Here is a 22161-nt window from a genome sequence, read left to right on the forward strand (position 1 = left end):
TAATCTGCCAGGAAGTTTAAAGTTTCAAGTTTTACAGTATGCCACACCACCGTTTGCACTCACTCCCACATCTCAACTACCAAGCTCATTGTAGATCTCTCATAAATTATCACACTAAGATGCAGTTCCTCTTTTTGTTTCCTTCATGTAGTAGCTAAACGCTTTTGGCAGAGAGATGTTGCAGAATGGCGTGTCACCATTAGTAGTGGATAAATGAAATTGTTTAATTTCAACCCATTAAATGTTAAGACATCTAAAATCTTTGGAAAAGGTTACAAACTGTTGAAAAGGTTTAATTACCTCTTCATGTTGACTGGTGGGCGTGTTCATTTTTCCCTGGATATTAATGCTCACCAGCTAGTGTTCAACTTAAAAAAATCTAGGATGACCGAATCGTGAAAAATTACACTGATAAATATGCATGCAGTCTGGTAACCTCATGATTAATATCCCCAGATAAAAAATCGTTAAGGAGTTATAAATTGTTAAAGCAACAGATTTAGATTATATAAGAGAGAAACATATTAGATATTTGTGCACCAAAACAATGTGTAGCTTCCATACATTTTCCCATGCTTTTTCCCCTAAATGACAAACTTAATCCTAATAAGCATCACAGATGCCGTTGTAGGAATATATTCGAGACTGACTTAGATAGATTGCGGTCACAATTGTGGTTGTCACCACCACAGATGCGGAGCAGTAATGCATGCAACTTCACTACTCTCAATTATGCCAATAGAGCTTAAGTTATTGGCAGACCCTGATCAACATCCAATAGTTCAATAATAACTAAATAGTGTAGATAAGGATCACCAACTGCATCTTGCCTTTCAGGAGAGGTATAACTATCAGCTGTGCAGCAATTTGACATGTTCACTTAAGTTCGATTTCTGCCATTGAATAAGAAACAAATCTCTCCCAGTCTCCACTTAACCCCAACGACCACCATGTGTTCTTATCAGACATATCAACGAAAAGTCCTACAGTAACAGTAAAAGAAAAGAAACAAGTTACCCGTACGAAGTCATGTAATTTAACTAGCTTCATAATGATAGTTAACTCCCAATGTTAGTTATTTGCCCTACAAGGCTCCCTTTGATTAATAACATAAATATCTTCAAAGTCTCCATGTAAGCTACTTTTAAGACCAAAACTGCCGGTTATTTATCAGTTTTGGAGGCTGCAACCCTCCTCTGTTTAGTAATAATAACTCGCATTCAGAAGTCTGAAACTGGTTATGAAACTAAACACCTGCATATAGAAATAGCCTGTACTTTCTGTAGTCTTCATGCACTCCAAACATTTGTGTTGCGAAAGTGTTGTACTGGATGAAAATATACTCTTTGATACAATTGTGGTCCCATTGGTTTCCTCTGGGAGGAGATAAAGTGGTTATTATAACACAAAATATTAGTTCACTTCATTTAAACATAGATAAGAAGAATAGCGTTTTGTAGTTGTTGTGGTCTTCAGTCTGAAGACAATGCTACTCTATCCCGTGCAAGCCTCTTCACTTTCGAATAACTAATCTCTTGTTCTCCCTTGTGTGATCTTACACCCCTCCCCCCTTTCCCTTCAGTACTAAATAGGATTCCTTGATGCCTCAGAATGTGTCATAACAACAGATCCCTTCTTCTAGTCAGGTTGGTTCCACAAATTTTTCATTTTTCTCCACAATTCTTTTCAGGATCACCTCATTAGTTACATGATCCACCCATCTAATCTTCAGCATTGTTCCGTACCACCACATTTCAAAAGGTTCTATTCTCTTTTCATCTAAACTGTTTATCGTCCATGTTTCACTTCCACATGTGGCAACACCCTAGACAAATACCTTCCACATGTGGCAACACCCTAGACAAATACCTTCAGAAAAGACTTTCTAATACTTAAATCTGTGTTCAGTGTTCACAAATTTATCTGCTTCTGAAATTCTTTTCTAGCCATTGCCAGTCTACATTTTATATCCTCTCTGCTTCGGCCATCATCAGTTATTTGGTGCTCAAATAGCAAAACTCGTCTACTATTTTTGGTACCTCTTTTTCCTAATCTTGATTCCCCTTAGCATCACCTGGTTTAATTCAACTACATTCCATTATCCACTTTTTGCTTTTGTTGATGGCCATATTTTATCCTCTTTTCAAGACCCACTCCATTCCGTTCAACTACTCTTCCAAGTCCTTCTCTGTCTCTTACAGAATTACAATGTCATCAGAAAACCTCAAAAGTTTTTTTTTTCTTCTTTTCCCTGAACTTCAATTCATACTCCAGATTTTTCTTTGACATCCTTTACTGCTTGCTCAGTGTACAGATTGAATAAAATCAGGGACAGGCTACAACCCTTCTCTGCTTGTCAACATTTATTACTGCTATCTGACTTGTGTACAAGTTATGAATAGTGTTTCACTTTCGGTATTTTACCCCTACTACCTTTAAAATTTCAAAGAGAGTATTTCAGTCAACATCGTCAAAAGCTTTCTCAGAGTCTGTAAATGCAAAAAAAAAAGTTTAGATTTGCCTTTCGTTAACATATCTTCTAAGAGAAGTCAGAGGTTCAGTATTGCTTCACATGCTCATACATTTCTGCAGAATCCAAACTGATCTTCCCCGAGTTCGGCTTTTTTTAAAATTTGTGTTAGTATTTTTCAGTGATGACTTAAAAAGCTGATAATTCAGTAATTTTCACACCTGTCAGCAACTGCATTCCTTGGAATTGTAACATTCTTCTTGAAGTCTAAGGTATTTCACCTGTTTAGTACTTCACGCAGACCAGATAGCAGAGTGTCATCATGGCTGGCTTTCCCAAGGCTATCAGGTGTTCTGGTGGAATGCTATTTCCAGGGCCTTGTTTTGACTTACGTCTTTCAGCACTCTGTGAAATTCTTCTCACAGCATCATACCTCCCATCTCCTCTTCCCTTACATCCTCTTGCATTTCTATAATATTGCACTCAAGTTCATATACCTTGTACAGACCCTTTATATACGTCTTTCACCGTTCAACTCTCCCTTCTTTGCTTAAGAGTGGTTTTCCATCTGTGGCTTCGATATTCATACAGCTGCTTCTCTTTCCCCCAAATGCCTCTTTAATTTTTGTGCACTCGATATCTGTTTTTCCCCCCTAATGAAATGTGCTTCCAAATCCTGACATTTGTCCTCTAGCCATTCCTGTGACGCAGTGTTACATTTCCTGTCAATCTCAGTTTTTAGACATTTTTATGCCCTTTCGCCTGCATTTTTATTTGTTCTTTCTCCTTCACTTTTTACAGCACATTTCCACAGGAATCTGATGAGTATTCATACTATCTCTGAACTAATGTTCACTTGATATAAACAAAATAAAAGTGTCTCAGTCAGAGTACATTTAACACTAACTTTCTTGTTGGTTTCTTCCTAATATGTTCAATCACACTGCTGCTATTCCAGAAGATCATACTGTCATCTTACTAGATGATTGCAGACAGGGCTGAGCATTACTGTGCTTGGCTGTAAGTAGAACAGCCGATGCGAAGGTGTTATGAAATGTTTTGGGGTGTGGCTACGTGGGTTTCGCTCGTGCATTGATGCGGCTTGTAGTGAATATCTTTTTCTGATGTTGGGTTGCAAGGTACCAATGTTACTTTGGCACATTGCTCTTCGGCTGACACCACAGAAAGTACTGTGCTACCAAAATTACTCACAAAGTGCTGTATCCCTTTGGTCTCTATGACCCATCTTGACTCGTGGAGGAGGACATTCATGGACACCCCAATTCTTAAAATTCCCAGCGGCTCTTGAAATTCTTGAAGATATATGCATTTTTCCCAATCATTGTTTTAGCTACTGTTCGTCATCTTGTTGCAATGATGGTGTTTGCTTCAATCTAGTTCCCTAGGCACCTAAAAGCTACTAAATTAATGTGCTGCAGTCTTGTTTGTAAGTATTGTGACCTTACAGGAAACCCTCACATCAACTCCAGGCCAGGAATCGAAAGTTGTATTTCATTTTTAATGCCTGGATACAAATGGAGACATCTATCATATGTACCACATAGGTTTCTAGCTTGTTAAATTCATTGAAACAACCACAACCTGACCCATTGATAAGAGAAATACTTCTCAACCACTGATTGAAAACTGAGCTGGTGCAAATTAGTCCTCTGCATACCAATTGCTATAGGCTCATAAATGAAGCCTCTAAATAGTTTCATGTTCCCAGTACAGTGATCTGTGACTTTCTCCGCAAGATATGGAACTGAGGTTACCAGGAGCCTCTCAGTATAATATGCCTCAAGGCATTCTCTGTATTTCTTGAGCTTTGTCGTAAGTATAGAGGTTTACCAAAAGAAAGACATTCTCGTAACCCAACAAATAGGCATCACCATTCTGCTGTCATGAAAGTTGTCTTATATTTTGGTTTAACTCAGTGGAACCAGCGCCTGAAACAACAATAAACCATCCTGGACTTTCAAAGGCCATGCATTTATAGCTTTCTGGTAACTATAGTTCACATTGCTCACAAAGCAGCTGTGTAACATGCTCAGACATAAACTACTTTGTTACTACCATGATACATCATCGGAAATGGTTGTCGACTTAACCTATATTACTGGCTGCTTCTTATCAGCTTTTCTGATTGGAGGTCTTGCTGTTGCTTTGAAGGTAAATGCTTAAGGCAAGTACGAATATTCAATGTCTAGTCATTTCCTTCGAATGGGCTGAGTGATTTTCACTTAAGGGGTGAAACCAAGTCATTAAAATTATGGTGTCCGATCAGGAAAGGTGCTCCACACAGAAACTGTACCTAAACTCATATTTTACACTGTGATTTACCCGTATTAGCCACCAGTGGAACAATAAGGTAGATATGAATGCTGCAGTTGGTTGCTAGCACTGAGGCAACAGTATTGAGATGTAAAGGAAAGGCTACATTTGCTGCCAGTTCTAATGAAGCCCCAGCTGTCTGCTTATTCTGTGACAGAGGTACAAAAAGCCAGATAAAATATCAGTAACAAAAACTTGCGAAAACTTCTCCAGCATAAGTACTCTCACTACTTTGTGTCCTGTAATGTAAGGGTGTAAAGTGTATGATACAGCAAATTCGTAATGCCTTTCCTTGCTTCCGCTGCCATAATTTTTGGTTTTTGTAAACACACAATTTTATGAAGTTGAAGTTGTGGAACTGAACAATTCATTGACTGGGTTACTTCGTGCATCTGTTTGAGTTGCCACAGTTTCATAACGTGAGGATGACACTAAATGAAGACCATTTCAAAGTCCAAAGAATCTAATGTATTATTAATTTGTATTGATTTAGGCACGCTTGTGTTGCGTTAACATAGACTTTCATCATAACAATATTATGAAAAGGAAAGTTGCTACTCACCATATAGCGGAGATGCTGAGTAGCAGAGAGGCACAACACAAAGACTGTCACAAATAAATAAAGCTTTTGGCCATTAAGGCCTCCAACAACAACAACAACAACAACACACACACACACACACACACACACACACACACACACACACACACAAGACTACTTGTTACGCCTACCTGCGACTCACTGTCTCTTCTGTATGGTGAGTAGAAACTTTCTTTTCATAATATTGTTACATCCCATCCTGGATTTTCCATTGTTTGCCTTTTGTCAAAAGGTGGTTGTTGTACGTTGTAATTCATTTATATACTTTTATATAATTCATTTTATATACTGCATAGTTCGGTAGTACATTGAACACTACAGGAAATATGAGAGAGAAATCTGTCATCGGCAATGTATTCTCTCACATTATCTGATAATGTTCAGGTAGTTCACAGATTCCATGCCTGTGGAGACATACTGGTTCATAGTTAAATATGTTTTCAAGCTAAGTTTGAAGGATATTTTTGCCCAAAAGGAATTTCCTTCATAGTTGCTCCATAAGCTGTGGAGGGGAGTAAACATTTGGGGGGCAGAAAACAAGAATAATAAGAGTTGGGGATGACTTCCAAAACAAACTCAACTCCTGGATGGTTCTTTTGTGAAATCAGCAGAGGACAGGCAGGCGTTATCATGCAGTTTTGTTCGGCATTTTTTGATAAAATGTCAATGAAAGATGTCTGTCATTGGTAATGAATGCCAGCTGATACGGAGACTCCCTGCGGAGCATTTCGTAATGCACATCACCGTTTTTATGCCATCAGGTGCAAAGTATTAAGTCATTAAAACTCCTCTTTGCGTGAGGACACATCTTTTTCTTTTTTGGGGGGGGGGCCTCAGCTATTAATTTCTTATTAATTAATTAGTGATGGAATAAGTAGTGGAATTCATGTAAATTGCTTGGCTTTTGCGGATGATTTTGCAATACTTTCAGAAAACCTGACAGAAGCAGTTATTCAGATAAACCTTCTGGAAAAAAATAGCAAACAGAACTGGCCTCAAAACTTCAGCTGAAAAAACAAAATGCATGGCAAATATAAAAAATGCACCAAAATTCATAGAAACACAAATAGGTAAAATAGAGTGAGTAAATAAATTTAAATATCTTGGAGAGACTATACAACAGATTGGGTTAGAAAACTCTGCAGTAGATGCAAGAATTAACAAAATAGAAAGAGCATATGTTTTGACCAAAAATATTTACAATAAGAAATGAATATCTAGAAAAACAAAACTAAAACACTACACCACAGCGGTACGACCCGAATGTTTATATGGATCTGAATGCCTAACGATGAACTATAAGATGGACAAACTAGAGGTACTGGAGAGAAGGATTATTAGAAAAAGAATGGGTGCAATACAAACTGCAGATAGTTGGAACATAAGAAGTAATGAGGAGATCTACAAAACTATAGAGAAAAATATCTGAAGTAATGGTCAAATGAAGATTAACGTTTTTCGGACACCTCTACCGAATGGATGGAAATAGACTAACAAAACAAATACTCCTATATTTCTGGAAAAAGAAATCAACAATAGCATGGATTACAGAAGTAAGGAAAGATCTAAAAAGAAACATCAAAGAATCAGAAATAGCAGAAAGGAACTGTTTTAAAAAAATTACTAAATTTGGAAGGCTTTCGAAGCAGAAGAAATAAAAACTCGGGTACAACATGGACAGAAAAAAGGAAGAGACTTCATGGAGAGAAAATGAGGGAATACTGGAAAAAATAGGAAACAACAACAAAGAAAGAAGAGGAACTGAAGTTATTAACGTGATCCTAGTTGGTCAATACTGCCAGTTACATTACTGGGTGCACACTTTTACTGTCCCCTCTGTAATCAGTAGAAGTTAGCTGACTTTGTGCCGCTCAGGAATGCTTGCGCTCATTGCCAGCCATAGCTACCTAACAGTTTTGTGCACTGTAACAATAAATAGTTGATATTATTTACAGAAATAAGTGACATGTACTTGGTCCTTGCAGTGACTCACTATCAACTTTTGTGTCACTTCTGTGATGCATTAATACATTACATGATTGTTTCTTTTCTAACGTATAAGCAATGAGCCGATTGCAAGCTTCCGCTCCCAGCATCTTCCGACCAGGAGCCAAACACATGCATGCGACCAGTAGTAACCTCTACCAGCTGTCACTTCTACTACTCTGTACTGTAGTATAATGGCCATTTGGTTTTTAGCACAGAGAGAGAACTGGAGTTACGGTTTTTCACTTGCAGAGATTTTTTTTTAAAAACATTTTCATTTTCTAAGGATTATGTCTGATGTGACAACTGCTTTGCCGAGCAAGGTGGCACAGTGGGTAGCACACTGGACTCTCATTCGGGAGGACAACGGTTCAATCCTGTGTCCTGCCATCCTGATTTAGGTTTTCCGTGATTTCCCTAAATCGCTTCAGGCAAATGCCGGAATGGTTCCTTTGAAAGGGCATGGCAGACTTCCTTCCCTAATGCGATGGGACCGATGACCTCGCCGTCTGGTCTCCTTCGCCAAATCAACCCAATCCAACAACTGCTTCACAAATTCTTCTAAACATTTAAATATTAAGAAGCAAAAACAAAAGTATATTTTTTTATATATTTTTTCTTTGCAATTTTCACAGCCAAGTTACCATGTGTGTAATAAATTTTGTCTGGGTATGTTTGAAAATTTCACTCAGTGCAAAAATTTAATAATTCAGGGACCAGGAACAGTGGAAACCACTGATTGCAGACAGATGCTTCCTTACATGGCTGGTGAAGATCCCTCTGGAACAAGAGCAGTTGCGTGCAAGACAGATAACAGCTCAGCAAATAAATAAGCTAGAGGAACTCTGGAAAGACAATATTGATGCAACGTTCCAAGATTTGGAGAAACCTGGTGTGGATGAAGAACCACAACAAGTTTTATTGAGGTACTTTTGCAAGTTACATTACTTAAGTTACCTACTAAAATGTATCATTATGATAGTTTCATGAAGTTTCAGTTGTGACTTTTTGAGTTCACATTTTTGTTGTGGTTAGTTACTTTGTTTCTGAGCTTTTGTGTGAATCTTAACTGCCTCAGGAAAATTCTGTTATTTCTTAATGTGTTTGATGTTTCTTAATGTGTTTGCAGTGAATACAGTGTATTCGTATGAGTACCTATTTTGCATGTGCAGCAATAGCATTATATTCTGTAGTATTAATTTATGTTGCAAGAGCATGAAAGTTCACTGGGAGGCTGAAATTGGGAAAAAGAGACCTAAAAGTGCTAGTGTGATATCATATATGGAGAAGAAAAAAGCAAAGCATGATTTAACAGGAAGTATTACAAAAAATAATTTGTTGTGAAATTTTTATGAAAGCAGAAACTTGCCAATTATGTTAAATTTGTTTGCGTGGCTATCTTCCGCAGCAGCTGTTAATCTGTTACTGTTGGTTTTCGGTCTTGAGCTGACTGCAAGAGAGAGAGTGGTTTTGATAAATATGGTGAGAGATAACAATAATACCACAGAGAAAAAAATTAGCCTTTACTTGCAAGAAGATAATATTTGAAGTGGTCATCAATGCATTAGAAGTTTAGTCAACGGTACTCAAGGCCAAAGTATTTCAACATTGTGTAGTCATTAAAATGTACTCTACCTAATATACGCTCAAAATGCCTATGAAGGAAGTAAATGCTTAACAGTACAGTAGTTTTGTATGGTATCTGCAGCAGCATGTGAAAAGTTGGAGATGTTTCCTTTGGGCGTATTCAGTAGTAGTACATTTAGTACCTGTTATATGAGTTCTAGCAAATGATCGAAAAAAAAGATTCTTGCACCAAGTGAATTCTTTGCTGAAATAAGCTTGTACACTTGACAGCACAAAAATTGGCCTGTGGAAATCTCAGCCAGAGTTAAGCCCAGTACAGTAATGAAATGAGTGAAATGCTGCATGCCATATTTTTCTATTTACATTGGGAACATGCAGGTGAGGAGATACTATTTCAAAAATTACAGGAAACTGATCTTGTCAGTTTTATGCACATATTTATTTCCCTGTAAGAAAGACAGTATTCTGGCTCGGCAATTTGTTGTCTATGAAGCTCTCCATTGTGTTACAAGGAAACACATTGTGATGATGTGCAGCTAATTTTCCACAGAAGGTGCAATGAATTTTTGGCTGTAAATCACTTCAGGTTAAGAATGCCGTTCCTGATGTGAAGTTCGTCTGCTTTATTTCTTTGTTGATTGTCCTTGGTGCCGACGTACTGCATTGCTACACTGGCTGAAAAATGGGGTTTGTAATTTCAACACTGACTACTGTAAATAATGTAGCCAACAAGTGCACAGTTACGTTTCACAGATCTTTACTTTTATTGTTCACAACCCCCGAATATTACAGTTATATGCCCAGTGCACTAATGTTTAACTTTCGATAAGCCTCATTGCAGGAAAACACTCATATGCTGCTACAGTAGTTTACTGTTGAACATCTACAAGCAGTAAAAACCTAACCACATAGTTCAGTTTTTTCAGGACAATAAGGTACATATTAAACAGACACTGTCATTGTTTAAAACATGACTTGTTTGTATTACACTTATTACATAGTTAAGTTAATCGCATTGTTGTTGCTGTTGTAACCAATACGTGTTCGTCATCTGAAACTTGGCCATGGACTGACTTGTCTCGGGACCAAAAATCTGTCCCTTATACATCCTCACAATAATAGGCACTGAACCTATAGATTGTTCATTGTTTAATTTATAGAAATTGCAATTGAAACTTCTCATTAAATTAACTGAATACATCAAAAACTTCCTTCTCTTTTAACAGTTTCTCTTACTTCAAGGGTTAAGCTGAATTATTTGTTTAAATGATGAAATTAACAGATATTGTTACGCAAAGAATACTTTTGACAAAACTGTTAATTACTTTGGAATTAATTAAGGGCTGGCTTTGCTAAGATGTTTTCAAATAAATCCAAATAGATCTTTTAAGAATACTATTAGCTGTTTCTCCAAATGTTTATAATTAGTACAGAATTTATATTTGTTTATAAGTCAACAATAGAATTTAATTTACGAAACAATTACTGATTTCACCCTATAATGAAAGATACTAGCTAATAATAGTCAAAATAAATTAGAAAATCAATTACACACATAAAATTAAGCACACAATTAGACCTGGTGGTATATTCTTTAAAACGGAGGGACAATCTCTCTCTCTCTCTCTCTTATGAAAACTCAGATTATACTCATGTATGTTAATGGTAATTAGTGAAAAGTAAATTTTAAGGAGGCAGATGGCAAAACAAGAGGGGAAGTAAAAATATCCGAGCTTGCTTCACCACACTGGGTTGAAGAATAAATTTACTATCTGTATTTGACATAAAACACGAGAATTAATCACACAGTCACAGATATTACACAGTAATAGTGTGTTGTGCCAATTCAGAACTGCAAGCACACCATTCGTTTTCTAATAGCCAGTGACAGTATAAGAGTGAGTTCAGATGCCAGCATTACATCACTTTCGGTCAAGTCACATTATTCATGTGCAATGCCTCACCATCAATGGGCTATTCGTACTTGCGTCATTGCCCTTGTGGAGGAAGGGAATTTGATGACATTGGAGGCCAGGGCATTGTACAGTGTTTCTGGATGACGATGGATAAACTGTTATCAAGACTCTGGAGAACGCAGTTGGTTTTGGGTACTGGACTTTGAAGGAGAGGCTCTGTGATGACCATCAACTCTAACGATCAACATTTGCCAAGGAAAGTGTCAGTCATGACTGGTGGAATGTGATATTTTCGGATGAATCAGCATTGTGGTCAGTCATTGGTGGTTTAGTTAGAATATGCAGGCTGCAGTCTACCTGTTTTGACCTCAAATACATCCAGTGGCCATTTGTCTAAGGCAGTTCGTGGCTAGATGTGTTCCTGTGAACTTCGAATGCTTCACAGGATAGATGGTACACATGATGCTGCCTAGTATACCTGTGTAATACATAATATTGTGGTCCAGTCTGTGTGACAACTATATTCTGCAGGTGTAATTTGTTCAGTGCAAGACAAGTTCCTTATAAACCTATCAGCTATGATGCAGCAGTGGTTTGCAGAACAGAATGAGCTTTCTCTTTCCAATTGGCCATCCCCTGCACCGCATCTAATCCCTGCTGAAAACGTGGGCAGAGATCAAATGAACCATGTGAGAAAACTGACGGGACCCTGTGCAAAGAACCCTTGATGGCCCTGGAATACCTACGTGGGGAGAAGGTGGCAGCAAATAAGATTTATTACTGATCTCTCTTCCTTGCAAACTGCAAACAGTCACAGAATTAGTAGGTCTTGAACAGGATAAGTGCCGAGCCATTCTGAGGGCTGAAAATATCTTCATAAGATCTGTGAACAGTTTGTTCTATTAATTTTGTGATAGCTGCTGAAACAAATTAATGGAGGAATGTGTGCAGAAAGAGATAATTGCATTAAGGCAGATATGAAACAAACCTAGTCACCATGCAGTTGCATACTATACCGTCAACTACGCCACTGAGCATTACGCTGCAGTTGCTGGCCTTTAGATACCTCTTACCGCTTTTGACTCCATGCTAAGTGTCAAGCTGTCCTACTACTACAATCACAGTTAGTGTTCTTTACTTTCATGGACACATCTCTGCACCCCATAATGTGATCGGACCCTTTGTAACAAGGCAGGTAATTCATATATCAGCAATTGCTTTTTTTGTGCTATCATATGTACTAAATCTTACTCTGTCGTCTATTTATAGAAGTAAAATATTAAAATACATCCAGCTGGAGAGCTCACAATTCCAAACAAGTTATTCTGGCTTACACCTAGGATTAGCTACTAGGGGTGGACAAGAAATTGTACATTTGTCATTATCAAAGTGATTGAGAAGTTACAGATATTATAATAACTACTGTACAGAATCTGGCTGCAAGTTCAGTCACATCTAGGAGGAGAGTTCTGTCACATCTAGAAGTCGCAAGCAGCATTTAACATTCAGAGCTGTGTGCCGTTTGTTTGGCGAAGTTTGTACTTCTTTCGAAGGAGGTTTGGTTCATGCTGTGGAAGTATAACACACTTATGGTTTAATAAATGATCCAAAAAGCTAATTTATTCTGATAAAAATTTTATGCTTGGTAATCTGTCTGGCAGCAGCACTAAAATGCATGGCTCCAATTTTATATTGGACATTCCCCACCACTGTAAGTGGTGTCACATAGTCCAGTAGATGTTTAGTTAGTCTTTTTCCAGGTAATCTGTCTAGGTGTCCATAGAACTTCATTCGTATCTTTCTGCTGTCAGGTTTGATGTTTGATAATTTTTCTGTTGTCTCAGTGGTTTGCAGTCTGTATCCATCATGTGTGTATTGTGGTCCCAGAATTTTTTAAATAATCTTTCTCACTACTTCCTTAATTTCTTGTAAACCTAGTTTTCAATTCATTGCGTGTGTTACACTTGCATGTGTGACTGTCGGTTTGATTACTGTGTTGTTGTACCTGATTTTAGTGCCTTTTGACAGGCATTTCTGAGTTATACAAATTTGGAACGAATCTGGACGCTTTCTTGATTTTCTGCAATCAGATATTTTTTTTTTTTTTTTTTTTTTTTTTTTTGTGCTATTTCGGGTTTATTAATTTCATGGAGATACTTAATGTTAGTCTGTTGATTTCACCATAATTTGTTTTATGTTTCGGAATACCTAACTTGGAACACGATTGTCTTCTCCTGGAGATTTGGAGGCCAATCTTCTGTACACATTCTTTGAGGGTCTAGATTCCTTTTTTAGAACCATTTTCCATTCTTTCATTACTTCGCATAAACCTAATTTGAGTAACAGTGGTGAGATTCCATTTCCTTGTCTTCTGTTTTAATTAAGAATGGTTCCAAAATTTCACCTATGAATTTAATTTTTGATTTGGTTTCTGTCAGTGTTTGTTCAGTCAGTTTTAGAGTTTGTGTCTAGTCGACGTTCTTCTAGAGTATTACATAGAGATCATCTATCTATAAAATTGTATACTTTCTAAAAATAAATGAATGTGCAAACTATTGGTTTCGACCTGATTGCTTTAATTTTTAAAATAATTTTAAGATTAAAGTTCTGTTCAGGCACAATGCATTAGGTTGAAAGCCTGCTTGGTATGTTCCAGTTGTTCTTGTGCGCTCTTCAGGAGACAAGCGGATAAAATTTTGCAAATGATTGGCAAAAGTGAAGTGCCTCTGTAGTTGTTTACATTCGATCTCTCCCTTTTTGTGCAATGGATGAGTTAGTGCACATTTCCAATCCTCTGGAATATTTTCTGTCTTCCATATTTCATGGATGATTTTTGTCTTCAGTAGTTCAGTTACGTTCCGTCTTCTCCCAATGATTTATTATTTTTGAGCTTTCTAATGTGGGTGTAAATTTGTTCTTGCGTTGGTTGTAGTGAAGTGTTATTCCTGTGTTCTGTTTGTAAAGTAGGGAATCTCTTGCTGGTTTTGAGCAATTTAGAAGTTTTGAGAAATAATTTGGCCAGTTCTGGACAATTTTCTTTGTTAGTTAGTGTCAATTTTCGATTATGTTTCCTAAAACAGAGGTTTCATGGAGTGTATCCTTCGGTTTGATTTGCATATGTTTTGTATAAGTTGTTTGTTTTATTGTTCCTAAAGTCTTCTTCAGTTGAGTTTAGCTGTTCATTAAGATATTTTTTTCAGTTTATGTAAGTATTTTAGCTGTTTATTTTCTGACTTTGAAAAATTTCTCATGGGTGGTTTCTGATTTGTCACAGTTGTAGTTTCAGAAGGCTCGTTATCTCTCTTCTATTACGTTATCACAATTTGAATTCCACCTCAGGTGTTTGGATTTTTTCTTTAGTGGGATCACTTCACTTAGTTTCTGTATAATTTTCTTCAGGGAATCTCTCCAGTTGTTTGTAGGTTGTTTTTTTCCCATAATTCGATAATCTTTAATTCTTGGATTTTCTTCAAATCTAATTTGGGAATTAGTGGTGGTTTCTTTCAGTATTTCCTTTGGTGTGAATTTGATTTTGACTCCGGTAAGATAGTGGTCAGAATCTGTATTTCCCCCTCTGCCAACGTGATCATCGTATATCTCTTTTTGGAAATCATAGGAGATTGCAACATGATCTATTTGGAAAAAATGGAAATGAATGTATGGCATCTGGGGAAGTTTGGCCGTCAAGTGCAAGTCTTATTTCAGTCGACGCCACATTGGGCGACTTGCGTGCTGGTGATGAGGATGAAATACTGAGGAGGACAGCACAACACCCAGTCCCTGAGCAGAGAAAATTTCCAACCCGATCGGGAATCAAACCAGGGCCCGCTGGCGTGGGAGGCAAGCGCCTCACCATCCAGTTAAGCAGGTGGACATCTATTTGAAATTCACCTAGTTGAAGGATGGGGGATCACAATGTCTTCCTTTTTCTTGTGGGTCTTTCAAGTTATGTTGATATGCTTTTTAGATAGTTGTGTTGGCACAAGTCAATGAGTCACCCCCAGGGGGTCCACAACTCTTTTTGTGGATACGTGCGTAGCGAGCACGGGACCCCGAGCTAATGTGGCCCTCCTTCCTTTCCGGGCTGCATACCTTCCTTTTCCGCATCCCCCCCCCCCTCCCAACCTCCGGCTCTTTTCTCCCCTTTCTCCCCCTCTGGGAGTATGGTTTGTGCCTACGTCCGGAGACGGACGCTCGTAAATGTAACGCATTCTTCACCTTCTCTGCTTGTATGTCTTCATCCTTCCTTTGTCCTTCTCTTTTCCTTACCTCTTCTCTTTACCCTTTTCTCCGCTGCGGCGTTTGAGACCTCTCTTCTTTCCTTTCCCTTTCTTTGTTTTTCCCTTTCTCTTTCTTCCTCCCTGTGCGTGTCTGAAGGCCAACCCACGCGTTTTTGTGCGTAGCTGGTGACGGGGTAACGCGTAATTCCCCGCCCCAGGTAGACAGGTAGGACACGTACGTACCCCCTGGTAACGGCCAGGCCCAGGGAGGGGTGATTACCCGAGCTGATACCTTCCGAAAGTGCCGATTGGTCCCTCAGTCCGTTTGTCGGGAGGTGTGACCTGAGGTGTGAACAATCACCTAAGGCGGGAGTGCCCTCAGAGAGGGCCCCCACAAGGGAGGAGCGCGCCATCGGAGACGCCGGTAATCATGGGGGATTCTTCCGCAATGGTTTCCTCACCTTCCACTACGTCTGCTCACAAACGTCAGTTCACTGAGTCTCAGCCACAGACAGTTCTTCCATCGTTGCCACAGTTCCTTGTTGTTTCTCGGTCTGACGAAGGTCACGACTTCTCCACGGTCAAGCCTTTCGTTATTCAGAAAGGTGTCGACGCAATTGCAGGTCCTGTAAAGTCTTGTTCCAGATTACAAAATGGCACCTTGTTGTTAGAAACAGTCAGTGCCCTCCAGGCACAAAAATTGCTGCATACTTCACTGCTGCACACTTTCCCTGTCCGGGTTGAAGCGCACCGCACTTTAAATTCCTCGCGTGGAGTTGTTTATACACGCTCCCTCGATGGATTGTCTGACGACGAAATTCAGCACTACCTGTCTGACCAGGGCGTAACGGCTGTTCATAGAGTTATGAAAAGGGTTGACACGAACATCATTCCAACCCGCACTGTCTTCTTGACATTTGACAAAGTTCACCTCCCATTGAAAATCAAAGCAGGCTATGAGATAATTTCCGTTCGCCCTTACGTCCCAAACCCTACGCGTTGCTATCAGTGTCAGCGGTTCAATCACACCAGCCAGTCCTGTTCCAATCTGGCCAAATGTGTTACGTGTGGCAAGGATGTCCATGAGGGTGCTTGTCCACCTCCATCCCCTCGCTGCATCAACTGTATGGGTGACCATGCTGCTTCCTCTCGAGATTGCCCCATTTTTAAAGACGAAAAGCTCATCCAGGAAATCAGAGTGAAGGAAAAGGTGTCGACCTTTGCTGCTCGAAAATTATTCGCTAGTTGACAGCCCACCGTGCCTCAGACAGGAAAATACAGCACTGTCCTTGCTTCTCCTCGACCAACAAAGGAGGCAGCCACGCAGACTTGCGACCTCACCTTCAGTGCCACGGTCGTCAGATCGGCCAGCGCAAAGATCGCCCGTTCAACCTCACCACTTTCGCCTGCGCACTCTATGGCTCACCGTTCATCGGGTTCTGCAAAATCTTGAGCCCAAAAGTCAGACACCAAGACTTCGAAAAAAGAGCATACTCGTGAAAATTTTTTACGTACCCCAAGTTCACACCCATCGGTTCCTCCTTCATCTAAACGTCATATTTCCAAGAAGGCTAATAAGAAACCCAGTTCATCTCCTTCTCCACCAAGGCGTGCCCCATCTACAGCACCACCTGGCGGAAATCGCCCTCGGCCGTCTTCAGTGTCGCCGAGGCGCACTGCTGGCGGCCGATCAACCGGCCGATCGCTGGTGGCAGGGGCTGCTCCTGAACAACCTATGGATCAGGATCTTCTGCCTTCGGCTGAATGCCATTCCATGCTGTCTGTCGCAAGCTCTGAGCAGTCGTTGAGTTGACGGCAACCTTGGTCAGATTCCTCCATTTTCTGTTCACCCTATGTCCATTATCCACTGGAATATCCGCGGCATTCGAGCCAATCGGGATGAATTGTCGATCCTGTTAAGATCCTACGCGCCGGTCATCTTCTGTCTTCAGGAAACAAAGCTGCGTCCCCATGATAGCTTTGTTCTCCCCCATTTTCAGTCCGCCCGATTTGATCTCCCATCTGTTGAAGGCACTCCAGCCCATGGAGTACTCATGATTCTTCTGCATGATACTCTCCATTATCACCCAATCCACTTAAACATTTCCTTCCAAGCTGTCGCTGTCCGTCTTTCCCTTTCTGGATATACCTTTTCTCTTTGTACTGTATACATTCCATCGTGCACACCAATGGCACGGGCTGATCTCCTTCATCTTCTTGGTCAGCTTCCACCCCCCTATTTGCTGGTTGGGGACTTCAATGTCCACCACCCGCTTTGGGGATCTCCACATCCTTGTCCACGTGGCTCACTATTACTTGACGTCTTCCACCAAGCGGATCTAGTTTGCCTCAACACTGGGATCCCTACATTTTTGTCTGCCTTCACGACAAATTTCTCTCATTTGGACCTTACGGTCGGTACTGTTCCGCTAGCTCGGCGCTGTCTGCACGGACGCTGCCGCCATTGCTGAACGGCTTGCCGCGCACTTTGCTCAGAGCTCTGCGACTGCATCTTATCCCCCCGCCTTTCGCTCTCTCAAGGAGCGAGCCGAGCGGACGCTGTTCTCATTCCACACGCGTCGTTCTGAAACATACAATGCTCCTTTCAGCGAGAGGGAATTCCTCGCTGCCCTTGCCGATTGCCCTGATACAGCACCAGGCCCAGACTGCATCCACGCGCAGATGCTGAAGCATCTCTCCAGGGACAGCCAGAGACACATTCTCGCGATCTTTAATCACATTTGGAGCGAAGGCGTGTTCCTGTCGCAATGGCGAGAGGGTTTTATTGTCCCCATCTTGAAGCCCGGTGCGGACCCGCTGGCGGTGGACAGCTATCGTCCCATTACCCTCACCAACGTTTTGTACAAATTGCTCGAACGTATGGTGGGGCGGCGTTTGTGTTGGGTCCTTGAGTCGCGCGGTCTCCTCACTCCATCCCAGGGTGGCTTCCATCGGGGCTGGTCTGCAGTGGACAATTTGGTGCGGCTGGAATCTGCTGTCCGTACGGCCTTTGCCCAACGTCAGCATCTCGTTGCTGTATTTTTCGATCTGCGGAAGGCGTATGACACAACATGGAGGCATCACATCCTCGCCACGTTGCATGAGTGGGGTCTTCGTGGTCAGCTCCCGGCTTTTCTTCAAAGCTTTTTATTGCGCCGCTCTTTCCGGGTGCAAGTCGGTGCCACCTCTAGTTCCTCTTATATACAGGAAAATGGGGTCCCGCAGGGCTCAGTGTTGAGCGTCTCCTTATTTCTGGTGGCCATTAATGGTCTGGCTGCAGCAGTGGGGTCGTCGGTGTCTCCTTCTTTGTATGCCGACGACTTCTGCATCTCATTTAGCTCCACGACTACGGGAGTCGCCGACCGCAGGCTGCAAGTCGCCATTCGCAAGGCAGCTTCATGGGCTCTGACTCACGGTTTTCAGTTCTCTGCACCCAAGACTCGAGTTATGCACTTCTGCAGGCGTCGGACGGTCCACCCTCATCCTGAACTTTACCTCGACGGCCACCTGCTTGAAGTGGTGGACACTTGCCGCTTCTTGGGACTCGTGTTTGATGCCCGGCTCACATGGGTTCCTCATGTTACTCAGCTGAAGCAAAAATGCTGGCGGCACCTAAACGCCCTCCGCTGCCTTAGCCACACGTCTTGGGGGTGCAGATCGCTGCACGCTGCTGCGATTGTACAGAGCCCTTGTGCAGTTCCGGCTTGATTATGGGAGCCTGGCCTATGGGTCAGCGTCCCCCTCTGTGTTGAAGTTGTTAGACCCCATACACCACTGTGGGGTTCGGCTTGCAACTGGCGCTTTTCGCACCAGCCCCGTGGATAGTCTACTGGTGGAGGCCGGGGTTCCCCCGCTGCGGATTCGCCGCCATCGTCTGCTCGCCGACTATGCTGTCCACGTTCATTGCTCGCCAGACCATCCCAATCGTCGCCTGCTTTTCCCTGCTATGGTCCTCCATCTGCCCGAACGGCGACCTAGGTCTGGGCTTTCCGTAGCTGTCCGTGTCCAGTCCCTGCTGTCAGAACTGGGGTCATTCCCTCTTCTGCTTCCCTTCCGGGTACGTACACCTACGCCTCCCTGGTGTATGTCCCGGCCGTCCGTCCGTCTGGATTTGGCACAGGGACCTAAGGACTCGGTTCCGCTTGTGGCCCTCCGTCGCCGTTTTCTTGCGCTCCTCGCCTCATTTCCGGGCTGTGAGCCTGTCTACACTGATGGTTCCCTGGTTGATGGTCGCACTGCCTACGCTTTTGCTCACGCTGCCCATGTTGAACAGCGCTCCTTGCCAGCTGGCTGTAGTGTTTTTACTGCAGAGCTGGTGGCCATCTTGCGCGCTCTTGAGCATATGCGTTTCTGCTCCGGTAGGTCCGTCGTGATCTGCAGTGACTCCCTGAGCAGCCTCCAGGCCATCGACCGCTGCTATCCCTCCTCTCCTCTGGTGTCCTCCATTCAGGAGTCTGTTTCCGCCATCATGTTGGCATCCCAGGGAACGAACATGTAGACAGGCTGGCCAAAGGGGCGATCGACGCCCCGGCTTTGGAGATCGGCCTTACGGCTCGCGACCAGCAGCTGGTGTTGCGCCGTAAGCTGATTGGGATGTGGGCTGCTGAGTGGCGTGGCATGACAGCCCCGAATAAACTGCGGGCTGTCAAGGGGACGACCGATGTGTGGCGTTCCTCCCTGCGGGCTTCTCGCAGGGACTCTGTAGTCCTGTGTCGGCTGCGCATCGGCCATACATACCTGACGCACGGCCATCTGTTGCGTCAGGAGGATCCCCCCTTGTGTCGGTGTGGGTCCCGGCTGACGGTCGGCCACATTTTGCTGGAGTGTCCTCGACTGCGCACACTCCGGCAGTCTTTTAATCTCCCGGGCACTTTGGCTTTGGTTTTATCCGACGGTGCCTCCATGGCTGACAATGTTTTACATTTTATCCGTAGTAGTCCTTTTTATGGTTCGATTTATGGAAGTCCTGCGCCTTTCCCTTTCCGTGTCTTTTGTCCTTGTGTCTGTTGCTGTTCTGGTGTGCCGTGAGATGGTTGACTCTTTGCCTTTTTTTTCTCGTGGTCAGTCGACCAGTCTCCGGCCATCCTCCTTTCTTCTGTTTCTTTCTGTCTGGTGTTCCTCTGTCCTGTTCTTGTCTGTAGTGTTTGTTGCTGCATTTGTGTTCTTTTAGCGCCTGGGGGGGACGTCTCCCCCCCCCCCTTCGGTTTTTACCTGCTCCGTAGATTTTCGGCTCGCCTGATTTTGGAATGGGGGACTGATGACCTTCGCTGTTTAGTCCCCCTTAAACATCCCAACAACCACCACCTCAACTGCCATATATGCGCCCGCGACGCTGGAAGTTTGCCCAAGCCGATTGGACACTTTTTTTGTCTCTAACGACATTCGATGACCGTCACTTCCCTAGCGTCGACGATGAGGTCACACTTATTACAGACGTTACTCTTACAGCTGCGGAACGTTCAATACCACACACCTCCAAATTGCCCCGGCACCCCCCAGTTCCTTGGTGGAACGAGGCATACCGTGACGCAATAAGTGAGCGGCGATGTGCTCTTTGCGTTTTCCGCCACCATCCTACTTTGGCCAACTGCATCCGCTATAAGCAGTTCCGTGCGCGATGCTGTCACGTCATCCGCAATAGCAAGAAGTCAAGCTGGAAACTCTTTACTAGCTCCTTTAACACCTTCACTCCCTCCTCGGAAGTTTGGAGTTGGCTTCGACGGTTATCAGGCGTGCCTAGTTTCTCCCCGGTCTCTGGGCTCACTGTCGCGCGTGATACGTTAGTGGACCCCGTCGCAGTTTCTAACTCCTTGGGTAAACACTTTGCTGAGATTTTGAGCTCTTCAAATTACTCGCCAGCGTTTCTCCCGAAGAAACGTGCAGCGGATGTGCAACCTCTTGCTTCCTTCTCTCAAAATTGTGAAGGCTATAATACTGCTTTCTCCATGCGGGAACTCCAACATGCACTCTATTCTTCTCGCTCCTCCGCCCCAGGACCGGATGGTATCCACATCCAAATGTTGCTGCATTTATCAACCCATAGTCTGCGTTACCTCCTTTGAATTTATAATCGAATTTGGACCGACAGTACTTTTCCCAGACGATGGCGGGAAGCTATCGTCGTTCCTGTTCCAAAACCTGGAAAGGACAAACATCTCCCCTCTAGCTATCGCCCCATTTCTCTCAAGAGTAGTGTATGTAAGGTTTTGGAGCGTATGGTGAATTGCCGTTTAGCTTGGTGGCTGGAGTCCTGCAGTCTTTTTAACACCTGCCCAATGCGGTTTCCGAAAGCATCGTTCTGCAGTTGACCATCTTGTTTCTCTCTCCACTTATATCATGAACAATTTTCTCTGGAAACGCCAAACAGTAGCAATATTTTTTGATCTGGAGAGAGCATACGATACCTGTTGGAGGACAGGCATCCTCCGCACACTGTTCTCTTGGGGCTTTCGAGGTCGGCTGCCCCTTTTTCTTCGCGAATTTATGGCGGAGCGCACATTTAGAGTGCGGGTGAACACTACATTCTCCCTTACTTTCTCCCAAGAAAACGGGGTACTCCAGGGCTCCGTGCTAAGTGTTGTACTGTTTGCCATTGCCATAAATCCAATTATGGATTGTCTCCTTCCTAATGTCTCGGGCTCCCTCTTTGTGGACGATTTTGTGATCTACAACAGCTCTCAACGGACCAGCCTTCTTGAACAACGTCTTAAAGGATGTCTCGATTGCCTGTACTCTAGGAGCATCGAAACCGGCTTCCGTTTTTCTCCAAGTAAGACTCCTTGTGTTAATTTTTGGCAATGTAAGGAGTTTCTTCCACCCTCCTTACATCTAGGTCCTGTCAACCTTCCATTTTCGGACGTCGCTAAATTCTTGGGTCTTATGTTTGACAGAAAACTGTGCTGGTCCTCCCACGTTTCCTATCTTTCGGCTTGCTGTCTGTGATCCCTCAACATCTTACGTGTCCTGAATGGTACCTCCTGGGGAGCGGACCGAGTGGTCCTTCTCCGCCTCTATCGCGCCTTAGTGCGCTCGAAATTGGACTGTGGA

At 42.6% G+C, this 22161-nt stretch overlaps 1 protein-coding gene across 1 annotated transcript in view; it reads left to right on the top strand.

Annotated features, from left to right (window-relative positions):
* The window catches only part of LOC124804618 (regulator of nonsense transcripts 1), a 129089-nt gene that overhangs the window by 28720 nt on the left and 78208 nt on the right, over positions 1-22161 (top strand). Inside the window, exon 5 of the mRNA XM_047264820.1 lies at positions 8105-8317. Within this exon, the coding sequence (XP_047120776.1) occupies positions 8105-8317 (213 nt within the window). The remainder of the gene's footprint in view (positions 1-8104; positions 8318-22161) is intronic.

The sequence above is a fragment of the Schistocerca piceifrons genome, chromosome 7 (assembly GCF_021461385.2).
Source record: "Schistocerca piceifrons isolate TAMUIC-IGC-003096 chromosome 7, iqSchPice1.1, whole genome shotgun sequence".
In the NCBI taxonomy this organism is placed as follows: domain Eukaryota; kingdom Metazoa; phylum Arthropoda; class Insecta; order Orthoptera; family Acrididae; genus Schistocerca; species Schistocerca piceifrons.